Source organism: Neolamprologus brichardi, chromosome 13 (assembly GCF_056152115.1).
Source record: "Neolamprologus brichardi isolate AB-2024 chromosome 13, ASM5615211v1, whole genome shotgun sequence".
Taxonomy (NCBI): domain Eukaryota; kingdom Metazoa; phylum Chordata; class Actinopteri; order Cichliformes; family Cichlidae; genus Neolamprologus; species Neolamprologus brichardi.
In genome coordinates, this window is record NC_142116.1 from 9,600,358 (window position 1) to 9,613,118 (window position 12,761).

At 40.9% G+C, this 12,761-nt stretch overlaps 2 protein-coding genes across 9 annotated transcripts in view; one reads left to right on the plus strand and one right to left on the minus strand.

Moving 5' to 3' along the window:
* rtkn2 (rhotekin 2) overlaps nt 1-12,761 on the plus strand; it is a 73,108-nt gene that overhangs the window by 11,631 nt on the left and 48,716 nt on the right. For 6 of the 8 annotated variants that reach the window (XM_035904679.2, XM_087850109.1, XM_006783628.3 and 3 more), the window contains one exon: nt 79-3,037. In XM_035904679.2, coding sequence (XP_035760572.2) covers nt 79-785 — 707 coding nt within the window. In that variant the 3' untranslated portion in view covers nt 786-3,037. Of the gene's footprint in view, nt 1-78; nt 3,038-12,761 lie in introns of those variants that run through there. The other 2 variants (XM_006783629.3, XM_006783630.3) reach the window with 2 other exon arrangements.
* The window catches only part of arid5b (AT-rich interaction domain 5B), a 74,533-nt gene continuing 65,224 nt past the window's right edge, over nt 3,453-12,761 (minus strand). Inside the window, exons 9-10 of the mRNA XM_006783627.3 lie at nt 8,790-9,000; nt 3,453-8,600 (exon numbers count right to left, since the gene is read on the minus strand). Of these exons, the coding sequence (XP_006783690.2) occupies nt 6,600-8,600; nt 8,790-9,000 (2,212 nt within the window). The 3' untranslated portion in view covers nt 3,453-6,599. The remainder of the gene's footprint in view (nt 8,601-8,789; nt 9,001-12,761) is intronic.

Genomic DNA, 12,761 nt, shown 5'->3' on the forward strand with positions numbered 1-12,761 from the left:
CTTTGTGATGCTTTATTGTATTTTAATAGTACATCAGGGAAAACACTTGATTTTGGTGTTTATTTATTTCCCTTACAGGTATAAATTCACCAGGCAAGTTTGAGAGCATCACTGATATTATCCACAATAAAATTGAGGAGACAGATGGGCACTTCCTTATTGGCCATGAAGAGGAGAAAGAGGCACCTAACTGGTCCAGTCTGTTTGATGGTTCCCATTCAGTGGTAGTGCAGAAGGGTATTCTGTCCCAGAGCAAAACCTCCACCCCTTGTTCGAGCCCCAATCCCAGCAACAGCAGCTGTACTACCAACAGCAGCAAGAAGCGACGCGCTCCACCTCCTCCCCCTGACAGAGAGCCTTATGTTGCTCCCACCCGCCCAGCCAGACCTCCTCTCCCTGCCTCTCTTCATCAGCACCCTCCTCCCTCATACCAGGAGAAAGAGAATTCTAGCACTTCACGTCCAATCACAAGGTCCAAAACAGGCAGACCATCTCTGGATGCCAAGTTTTCTGCCATCATCCAGCAGCTCCAGCGGAATAATGCTGGAGGAGCCACCGCCTCAAGTCGAAAAAATGCTCCTCTGGGCGTGCTCAATGTACACCCACAAGGTCAGCCCCAGCCCCCCCTCCAACAGCTGGACTACCAAAACCACCACACCCAAACCCCTGAGGCCACAGCTGATCATGGCTTTGTGAGAGCCACTGATGGTCCTGGTCCTGTTCCTGCACCACGGAGCAAACTGAGGAAGTCTTTCAGAGAGAGGATGAACCTTAAAGCGTTGTAACCCCAACCTTAGATCAGATCTACAGTGAGGTAACCTTACTACTAATACAGATACCTGCCACACTTTATCAACCGAGCTGGGTAACGCTGCTAAAATCAAATATAGCACTATAGAACTAACTGAGGAGTGATGATAACTCGTCATGATCGGCGATGATATTTGGGCTTGACTGTTGGTGTGGTCCTTAATAGAATACTTCATCATTTGGGAAATGTGATTTGCTGACAGTTTGGTTGGAAAAATTCAATACTACTCTCATATATACAGGAAGGAGCTTGAGCCAGGACATTTAGTTTAGATTAGGAAGGTTATAAAGCTGAAAATGCAAAGACGATTTTTCTCGATAGGTAATAAATGTGTTTACCTGCACATTTCTCTCAATCAAATATTTTAAATAAAACAATAAGGTTAAAAGGGGAGTAATGTCAGAAGCAGTGACTCACTGGAATGGGCATGACACAGCTCAGAGAAGTCACGCCAGCGCAAAACGAGTGTTAGTTAATATTTTAACTTTAGATGTGAGCGTAGGTAGTTTTTACCTTTGGACAGTCTTCAGCCCGAGCTCCAGCTTCATACTGACTGCACAAATCTTACTCAACAATGAAACACATAAGCATAGTTCCAAAAATGCGTAACGGTTGTTTGCCATAAAGGGTGGGTAGGTGATGACGCCACGTTTGAGTTTACACCTTAGTTTGCAATATCAGGACTATGTCTATAAATTTCCTGCTCCTCTTTCCCTTTCTAAACCTTCCATGTGCAGCTAACCCACAGATGAAATTAAAAGCTGAATGCTGGCTTATACACCACTACCACCATCATCAATCGCACTAAAATGGAAAGGCTTATTTCTTTGCTCTGCCACTGGAACATGGATTGAAGAAAGAGCTTTTGAAAAGGCGCCCAAATTGGAATTGATCCATTGGCCGACCGAGGACGAGTCATTCCTTTTGGAACTATTGACTTATTCTACTTACTGTGATGACTTTATGACCACTATAGCTGAATTTAAGGAACAGAATTTTAAGAGCAATTGCAGGCACTAATGTGACATTCCCCCGAGGTCTTAATAATAGTGTGACCTTGGTTTTCAGTGGCTACACAGTATGTCCAACATAATTTAACACTACAGCCAATGTATGCTATAAACATTATTGAATGAATGAGTCTTTTGAGTAGCTGAAATAATGAATGCCCTTGTGTGTGTGTTTTGAACATATCCAGTACTGCCAGCCACTAAATATCTCAGCCACTTAGTGATATTGTGTTGAAGAATGGTCGTCATAATTACACACAGTGTGCAAAACATTAGACTTTGCTCCCTTCACAATCTAGTTGAAGCATTATAGTGAAAGCTGCAGTCCCTGTTTTCTTAAATCTCACCCTCCATACTCTGTTTAATTTAGAGGGGAAGATGTAGATTTAGGAGGAGGTGGATTACAGACGGGTTTAGTTTAAGCCTTGAAAGGGAAAAAGGGAGAGAAGAGTACAGAAAGCGCTGCAGCTTGATTTTTAGCAGTGTGTCAAATGCTTTTTGTTTGATGTGTATTACTGATGCATTAGTCACTTTGATCTTGTACTGTATACACTTGGAAACATTAGAGAGGGTTTGAGGCTAGAACAGCACACCATCAGTTTTTGCTGATGAGAACAGTGGTTATGTCTCAGACCCCGTGATTATCAAAATAATTACATTGCACATCCTACATCCCCCCCCCCCCCAATCAACATCTTGGCCATTTTCAGGTACACTAGGTATGCTTGGGAAATGCATAGAAGTACCACTAGCAGGTACTCTGAAAACTGTGTTATTTTGGACAACTGACTGTGTAGCCCTGGTGAAACTAATTGCATGAAAGTATATCATCTTATAACGGAGCCAAATTTGCTTTCATTTTATGAATTTATAATCAGTTTATATAAATGAAAACAGCATCTTGAATTTGTAGTTTTGTTTTTTTTTTTTTACTGTTTTTGATCAAAATATTTTGTAGTTTTTTACATTAGTATTGTCCTCTGATCTCAATGTTTGTTGTTTAGCATGTTAATTATTTAGACATTTAGTGGCACTTAATTTTATGTATTGCAACCTAGCTATTCATTAATCATGTCCCACTGCAGTGTAATTTGCGTATAGTGCAATGTTAAAAAAAAAATTGTAGTTAATGTTTCTCAAAAGGTGCAATTTTCTTCTCACTCTGTTGTCTTGGAAGCTCACCGTGTTTTTTATGATTGCTGATCTGCAATAAAACGGCCTACATTCCACCCTGGTGAGGCTGCTTTATTTTTGCTGAGCTTGGAAGTATTACTGAATATTTTTCATGTTAAAGGTTTACCAGGGGGTGGCAATAAAAGTCAAAGCATAGCTTTTATTGCAACCTAGTACACATCCCATAGAGATACATGCACTGGCACATTTCTCTACTGCAGCAAATACTGAAGAGGCTTCTCTGGCATTGAGCCCAGAGGTAGCCTGTTGTGAAGATTAAGGCGGATGGAATCTCATAGCCAGATAATGGTATTACAATAATAAAACCCCATTCACACTGCATTTACTGAGGGGGGGAAGCATTGCTTTGATGTTAGCACACTGACATTAAATACCAGTTTATCCAACCCTTGCTATTTATCTGCAGTTCAGTTAAAGAACACAACTGAAGAAACATATAGATAGTAAAATACTTTAATTAAATATACAGGAGGTCATATAATACAAAATGTGTATTTTTTTGTCTTGCCTGCCAGCTGGGTGATTGGTAAACAGATGGCTGCTGTATCAAAAACACTTTCAGGATGCACATTAATGGAAACGACATGGAAAAAAAAGTGAAACGACAACAAATAAACAATATCCTAATTCTTAAATTGTAGTGTTTGAATTTAACGTGATCACGGTGACCTTGAAACAGAGCAAACAAGGACACGGCTAGATTGTGTAACCAACTTTTATACTGTTTTTATACTATATACAGATTATAACAGTTTATATGATAACAACCACGCAGTACTATCTACAGTGCTATTTACACAAAATAAGACGAGAAGGAGGGGTTGCCATGAATTGATCCCGTATGAATGTTCTGTACAGGAGCCAGCACTAATGCCAGTTTTACCTACACACAGCAATGTACAGTACTTAATCAGAAATGAATGTCTTTATCTAAGTATTCGGTAAAACTTTACAGACGTTTTACAGATTTTTTTTTCTTCTTTTGAAACACCAGACATGTTCACTGCGTATTTCGACTATCCTGGATTGCAATTATATAGTGGTTGTAAAAGCCGGCACAGGTGTTGTCTTTCCACCTCAGGCTATGGAGCATGGTAGGCATATTTTATGGAGTCTGGTACCTTTTCATCACTGCTAGAAAACACATAGAGCACACACGCCCTGCGGGTGACAGACACCAGACCTGTGTCAGGATCGGTAAATCTTGCAGGTTCTTGTATAATCGACTGGCTGACAGAGTTAAGCTAGGTCAACAGATTTACTTAATTTAAAGCGTAAGTGTTTAAAATTTAAACTTCTTAAAGTGCCCCTATGTGTTTCACCTTATTTATTTATCTGTTTTATAGCTTTTCTTTTGTATATTTAAAATTATTCCCTCACACAGAAAACACTGCTGCTGAACTGCCTTGCCAGTCCAGGCTTTACTTACTTGTCTACATCATAATGTAACACTGTGACATATTGCCTTCTTAGCAGCTAGTTTGGTGCGCACTCAGACAAAGAATAATGAGCAGTGGCATGAATTAAATCCAGAGTCAACCAGCTGCAACTTCTTTAAAATGCTGCATATCTCAGTTACATCTAAAGAACTGAATTCCAGTAGATTCATCTTTTATTTGTTAGTTTTTTAAGTATTTTTGGGGGGATTTTTGCCTTCGGAGTTGAACCCAGGGCCACTGTGGAATATGGCCGCTTGTGAGCTAAACCAGAACCCAAATTACTTTTATTTTTGACAGCTATATCGTAGAATAATTGGGAAATTCTTGTGTTTACTGTTGGTACAGAGCACGGGTAGTGTGGCTAACATTATCATCCTTTGCTTCTGTCTGTACTCTGCAATTACACATACTGTATTTTTACAGCAAAATTCCCAATAAAGCTGCTTACATTTACATATTTTTCTATTTCTGCTGTCAGACAAGAGAAAGAGCACAAACCCACTGAGACTAATTTAAAATAGCTGTAACTTTCAAGCTATTAAACCATTGCTTAGAACTGCTAGAATTATAACAGTGACATTGTCTAACAATATCACCGTTTATATAAGTAGGGGGACCATTTCAGAGGTTGGGAAGAGTATAGAAAAAAGGTTTTCATCAATAAAGTGTGTAAACTTATTCAAATAGGTCCCCTAAATATATTATGAACCTGTAAATGAGCACAATAGGGGCACTTTATAATTTAAGCACAGATACTAACCATTAGGTTTACAGCATAACTGTTTACATTTTAAAAACGTCCCATTCTGTGCCTCACACATTAAGTCTGGTGTCTGATAGCCAAGTGTGCCGTATTGTTTTTGCATGGGTGTCTGTGCGCTTCGTTTCAGACAAGAGTGACAGTAATATTGACATTCCTACCCTGCTACAGAAGATAAACCTTAACAACTGTAGTGCTAACTCTAATCCAACACTGCGAAAGGCACAGATATTTGCAAAGCAGTAATATCCTAAGTGACAACATTCCTATCAAATCATACAGGGAGTCTTTTCAGCGTACTGAAGAAAAGAATATGTTCACCAACAAAAAAGCTTTTCAAGTCAAGAACAAAAAGATGAAATGCTGATTTTTTTTTGTGGTGAGCATTCCACAGCAGACAGCTGCTTCATTATGCTGGTCCTGCAGACAAAAACAAGCCGCTAGAGTCTACTCATCACAAAAGGTTTAGGGGGTCATATCACTTTTAGTTTAGAAAGTAAAAAAAAAATTAAATGACTTTTTAATCAATGCTTAACAAAAAAAGTAATTTGTCAACAGACTGAACATGAAAACGGCTTATTTTGTATTTGAACTGAAATACATGATTATTAATAAAAGAAAAAACCTGAACTGAGGAACAAGTGAGTCTACAGTACATCTGTCATACACAGCACCTCTAAATGTTTTGTTATGATTAAACTATTCGTGTTATGCAGCACCACAGTGAGTGTTAATGTCTATTCTAAAGAGTCCATGTGGATTTACTGTGGCACAAACAGGCAACAGAGCTCAGCGTGGAGACATGTAAACAGATACAACACCACTGGCTGCCTAAAGAGTAATTATGCGCTAAACAGCTGCTGAACATGGTTTGCAATTGTGAACGCACCTCTAGTTATATAAAGAATTTGATTTACGTTGTCATGTTACTTGTAGTGTTCTTAAGCAACAAAGTTTAGCCCTCAGATGTAGTAAACAAATGGCTTTTCTCTGTTGCCCTCAACATTTCACACATCCAGAGCAACAACCTGACTCATGGTTACTGAGAGCGGCAAACTGATTTGTGAGCACATACACATGAGCATTGTGCAAATAAGAATACGACGACAACAACAAAAAAGATACAGTAAGTGGTGATACAAATAAAGAACAGTGCAAAGTATATAAACAAAGGCATAAACAATTTTTTAAAAAAAATAAAGAAAATGGAATTTTCAGTCCACCTGACTGATGCATTTATCAGTCAGTTATCAGCCAAAGTTATATAATCAGTGTTTTGTTTTGACTGAGCCACAATCCCCGAGATAGAGAAACAAAGACAAAGAAAAGCTGAGACAGTTTCTGAGGATGAAGAAAGAGAGTGGGAAATAAATGTCTCCTCTTTCTCACAGTCTGGTGCTGGGGTGTACCGAGGACAGCTGAGGTGGTGGGAGGGTTGAGAGAGGGTATAGATGGTGCAACAGGTCCCCATACAATGCTGCCCCACCAGGGTGCCTGTAGAAGTGGTGTGGACTAGGGCTAGAGGCCAGCAGCTGCCTGTGGAGCATCATGGAGTGGAATAAAGGGGGCACAAGAGGAGATACTGCTGACTGGCTTTTTAGGTACTGGAGACCCGGATGCTGTTGGAGCCCGTCCTGGGCCCCTGGTGAAACCAGGCTGCCAGGCGGGTATATGCCAGCATAGAGGGGTGCGGCATGAGGTGGGGGAAAAGTGGTTGTAGGGTGTCCCTCAGGAAGATGGTTGTTGAGGTGAACAGCATGGGCCGGCTCAGCTGGTTTCAGCTCTTCTGGATCGCTACGTCGGATTGTGCCAGCAGGGTGGATTGGTGTAACCACACGAACTTTCCTTTCAGGGACATCTTCGCTCTCGGGCTCTGCTAGACTTCTTTTACTGGGTCGATTAGGGCTGGTGAGGGAGGATTCACCTGAAGCTTTGGGGCTGGGAAACGATTGTGATGCCTCTGCTGGGTTCTGCTTGGGGGGAGAGATTGTCATAGGAGGAACTCTGCATGCTTTAGGGTGAGAATCCAAACCCTGGTGCATGATGGAATATGAGAGACTACAGAAGGGAGGCTTAGAGAAAGAGGAAACCCTCTGACAGCGTTGTTTAGAAACTGTGAAGTCTCTTGGCTCATCTTCGGCCTCTCTGCTCTCGCCGTGTGTTTGAGTCCTGTCACTGAAGTGAGATCTGTAGGCCAAGCCCTCTTGCTCCAGGGTGCCACAAACGAAACCCTGGCTGCCTTCACGCTCCCTCGTGTAGTGCTCTCGCCGCTCTGCACTAACAAAGCCAGGAATCCTCTCTTGACTCAGACAGTTCTCCGTTTGCCTATACAGATTGTGGAGGTGAGGGGAAGAGTAGCAGTCACTTGCGTAATTCCGGGGCTGAGAAGCCGGGCCCTGGAGTAGCTTCTCCCCACAGTTTTCCAAGGCATCCTGAGCTCGGGGGAGATAGGGCTGCCATGGTGCGCTTACTTGAGGCTGGGGATGATGGCTCGTCCGGCAATTGTAACTCTCTGAAAGCTCCCCAGCAGTGCTCCTCTCTGATGGGCCACCTGTGGCTTGTTGGTGAGGCTTGCTGCTCTGGGCATGCTGGATGACTGATGGCCTGAATATAGGAGCTACCTCTGGGATGCCATGCCTTTGTCCTAGTCCCTCCTCTTCACTCTTTCTCTTCTCCTTTTCCCCTTCAGACACTGATATGACAGGAACTGAGGATGTAGCTGTGGGTGGTGGAGGCTGAAGAGAAAGAGGTGTAAAGGAGAAAGGGTTGGACTCACACACTTGAGAGAGGAGCTTCTTTTTGGCCAAAGGAGACATGACCCCCTGGCTTGCTTTGCAGTAGGCAGCCGTCTGTCCGGAGCCCTGGGTAGACTCCTTCTTAATAACCCCATAGTCTTCTTTATCTGGGAAGGAATCTGTGCTTAAGTCTATACACTGTTTGTCTGCCTGTTTACACATCGGCAACACCTTCCCCACTCTCCCACCATGACCTTCAATGGGGTCTTTGACCCTGGAGAAGGGCTCAGGCAAGGCTACATGTCCAGCAGGTTTGTCTATATCCCATCGATGAGACAGGTAAGGGTTTTTAGGAATGAAATGACCTTCAGTTTGCTGTTCACAGGTGAGTTTTGACTGCAGGGCCTCACTGATTTGCCTCCATTCTGGCTGGGAACCAGAACCAGTAAGAAGGGGTAGACCAGCATGTGGGCCTCTGCAGTCTGGCTCTTTGGGGCAGAATGAAAATGGCTGCTCCACCGCCAGGGACTCCTCTTTCTTCAGGGTAAGGTGTAACTCTTCCTCCTCTATTACAATTGGTTCATCTTGCAGAGGTACCTCCTGTTTTATGGCTGAGGGAGGGTCATGATTCTCTTCTTTCACCGTATCATCCTGCAATTTGGAAAAATGATAGTTATTTCAGTTTTTCAAAGCAGAAAAGAAACTCATACTTTCTTATTTGGCAAATTCAACACAGGGGATGAGGGACTGATGAGAAAGCATAGCAACATAAAAATTAAATTGAATTGAGAGTGAGATGGAATCCTGATGAGCCAGCAGCTGGATAGGTTTGCTACTAACCTGTGACTGTTCTTGGCCTTTCAGTGTATCCCCTCTATCCTTTTTACTCCCCAGCTTGGGATTGCTCAGGCTTTTTAATTTCTTGGCCCCTAGTCCTTTGGCTTTGGCTCCTGACGCCTTCTCCTGGCTGCTCTCCTGCTTCCTGGGTTTGGCCAAGGGGAGGGGTTTGTCCGGCTCTCCTTTAATATGCCTCTCGTAAGGGAGGAGGAGCCTGAGGAAGAATGTGGGCAAAGCAGATATGATCAAGTTATGTCCTGTCAACTTTGCAAGGCTTGGTTACTGATATATTGTGGATCATTGCACATAAACAAAAAGCTTTTTTTCCTGCTAAACAGGAAAAAGATGGAAGCTTTTTTTTTTTTTTTTTTTTTTTTTTTAAAAAGCAAAACACCTCGGTTGTTTAGCGTAAAATACAATACACCACATTGTTTGGCAACTGAGCTGCAGCTTTGCTCCTGGCATGCAGTGTATCAAATAGCTTGCTTTAAAACCTCCTTGTTTTAATACCTGGCAAGCATTAACGATCCTATTGTAATTAAACTAGGTTAGGGGAAATCCAAGCTCAAATGGGTGCCAGAACATGTGTGTGTGTGTGTGTGAGAGAGAGAAAGAGAGACAGAGGGAATGTGAATAACCAGTTATCTCCTGCTGAGACAGATCACATTTGGTATTACTTTAACCTTGACAGAAAATAATATGTGTGTGTCTGTGTATGTGTGTGTGTGTGTGTGTGTGTGAGGGGATTCTAAAGTTAATGTAGTTTGGAATGAAAAAAAAGGGAAAATATCTTGGAGAAATGACATCATCAAATTCTTTAACCTCACTGCACATAATCTCTAATTTAATATACTAATGTTATTAATGATAGAAGCCGTTAAATCGGTTATAATAATGAAATATTTCAGCTGGTATAAGCATGCTTTAGCTGTTACATGTTATGAAATCCTGAATAGCTGCGTATGCTTCAACTTAATTAAGTCCATACTAAGTAACAAGGAAAAATCTGTAGAATAAACATTAGACTATTTTTGACTTCTGGTAATCCTCCTCTGAATACGTCGCAAGTCACTTTTCCATATCTGATGTCATAACTAATGGGAACATTAGGATCTGGATAACATAACAACACCCATGTGTAAAATAATAGCATGAAGAAACCAGTGAGGGAAACTTTTAGGCTTTTATTGCTAGGAAAAGAAAATGGAAATTGGCACTAGACCAGAAATAAGAAACGCTGTGGAACAGGAAACCAAGACAACTGAAAAACTACGACACTAAGAACTTCAATAAGTTCTTCTGAAAATCTTTCCAGCTCCTCTGTCAGTTTCTTTAAAACAATAAAAATCCATGAAAGCCAGACAGAAACATGACTTTCTAAGTCATGAGAAGAAAAAAAAAGGTCTTCTCGTGTAACGACAAGAGACGGTTGCACTATTCCTTTTAAGGGACATGGCGGTAAAACAAACAAGGAATCAAGAGCTGTTTCGCCTCCTCTTCAAAAGGAAGAAAAAAAAGCCTCAGAGAGTTCAAGAGGCTCTGTGGGATTTTTTGTTATTTTTCCTCTGAACAAAAGTGCTGGCAGGGAAAGCGGTGAAACTACATTTCATACAGCTGGTCTGGCACCAGGCCCCAGGCCAAGAAAGGAAATGTACTATTAAATGTGACTTATTGGAGAGATGGAGAGCAAAGAGGTTGTGAAAGAGAAGAGAGGAGGGAAAGGGCCAAAAGGAAAAAGAAACAGAAGGAGAGAAAGAGCGGCATAATGACATGTTAATGAACAGGAAAAATGATTTTGAATAAAGGAATGAAAAATCCTAGAAAACATAACTTTAAAGTAGAAGCTGTGGATTTTTCCCTGTTAAACAGGGAAGTGCTTCTCAGTCTTTCTATAATTAGGCCTTATTGCACAAAAAAGGAAGGTGAAGTAAATCTTCCACTGTTATAAACTAAAGGTCTTGAAAATTATTATCAACATACCGACATGTAAAAGTATCTAGAGGCTATTAGAGATCAAAGGGCTAGAAAAGTGACATGTTTGCTGCATATACAAGGGTCTACTGTTGACTATCAGCAGGATCTGTGGGAAAGAGATGGCTGCCTGGGCCTGGGTCAACTTTATGGAATGTCAATAAGGGCTAGGGGGATGGTGGTGTTGCTGGTTAATGTAAGAGCCGAACCAGGGAAATTACTGGAGCTGAAAATAGTTACAAATGGAAAGCTTAAGATGTTATGTTGGTCCGGGAAACCAAAAAATAAAAAAAATAAAAAAAATCAGCCTCAGGAAGTTGTATTCATTGTTAGAAAGACTTGTTTTGTAACACTTAACTACTGACCAAAAATTTAAGTCTATCAAAATATGATTGCACATTTTATACACCTATTACAGTATCTTTGACTGCCAGGAAACAAGTATTAAAACTGCAGGAGTCAATTTTTAATTCTGTAAAAAACAAACAAACAAGGCAAAGCAAGTAAAAATTAAAAATAAAATCCTAATAGACCCCTGCGTGTGAAAGCAATTTCAAACACTGCACCTATAACTTAATCATGACTGTGTAGTATGATATAATAAGCACTTATAATACAATACTGCTATAAGTAGCAATTTCCTTCAAAGCAGGGGAAGGGCTAAGCTTGGCAGCCACTGAAATAGTTGAGAGAAAGCCAGATGTAGTTATTAATTTGAGCCACTTGGGGGCGTATTCTGCACTGGAAGACTCCAGCAAGGAATTTCATCAAGGCAGGAGAGGCAACATTTTTATGAGGTCAATAAATACTTAACTTCCTCTCATGCCAATTTATCACCTGGCTTTTGTTTAAGCGGCCGTTTTCCATGTTCCTTAACAAGGAATCCAAATACGCAGTGAAGATGAAATATTTATATTGATAGACAGAAACTATCTCATGTAATTAATCAGAAAAAAACATTTCTTCATATATACGATGGATTATATGTGACTGATTTTGGAATCTGGGTTCAACAACACTGTGATTCAACAGAACAAAACTGTCAACTAAGCAGGTCTGTGCCTTTGAAATAAGGGCTTACACACAAAGCACTTCCACTGAAAACAACAAAAAAAAAAAGACAACTTGGCAAAAACAAGGTGACTTTACCAGCAATGTGCTGCAGTTGTCCGAGTCTTGTGTTACAGGAACAAGCAGTGTGCTCAAATCCAAGAAATGCCTAAGTCACCAAATAAGTGGAAAAAGCCCACAGGCTGTTCCATTTCAACAATTTCCCTCTCGAAATTAATTTTTGCTGGTGTTGTGTTAAGATCACAAGAGCTGCTTCATGCGTTAAAAAAAAAAGAAAAAAAAAAGGCTGGTGGACAAGCCCCTGGGGCTGTAGAAAGATTTGGAGGAAAGAAAAATAACGTACTTTTACAAGGCTGTGAGGAAAAGAGAATAAAATAGAAAAGGATAAAATCAAATCTTTATCATATGTAAGTGGAATGATTAAGCACCATCACAGCGATGAGAAAACAATAACTGCTGTAGAGAAAGAGCCAAGATGCCGGCAGAGGGATAAACAGACATTGTAGCTGGTCCCTTTGCTTTGGATTTATGCCTCAAAGCCTCTCTTTTGTCTCGAAGCCAAACCACTTGAGGTGACCCTCATTCATGCAGTTAAAACAGGAGGGCAGCGCAGGAATGTATGAAAAACTTAAGTCCTTTGTCAAGTCTGAAAATACCAGATTTAAAATGACCTCTACTGTTCCCCCGGGGTTTGCTCTCATTAGCTGCTGCTGCTGCAGCTTGCAGTAAATGTTCACCATACAAGGTGTGAGCCAAGAGTGCTACATGTAAGTGTTTAAAATAAATGTGTACTATTCTGCATAAAGGACCACTCAAGTCTTTCAGTCACTAAAGTATTAATACGCCGTAATATCCACAATATGTTCCCTCTTGCTGCCCTGAAGTGGACTGAAATCTCAGCAAGAATATCATTAATTTAATTTGCAACACTGA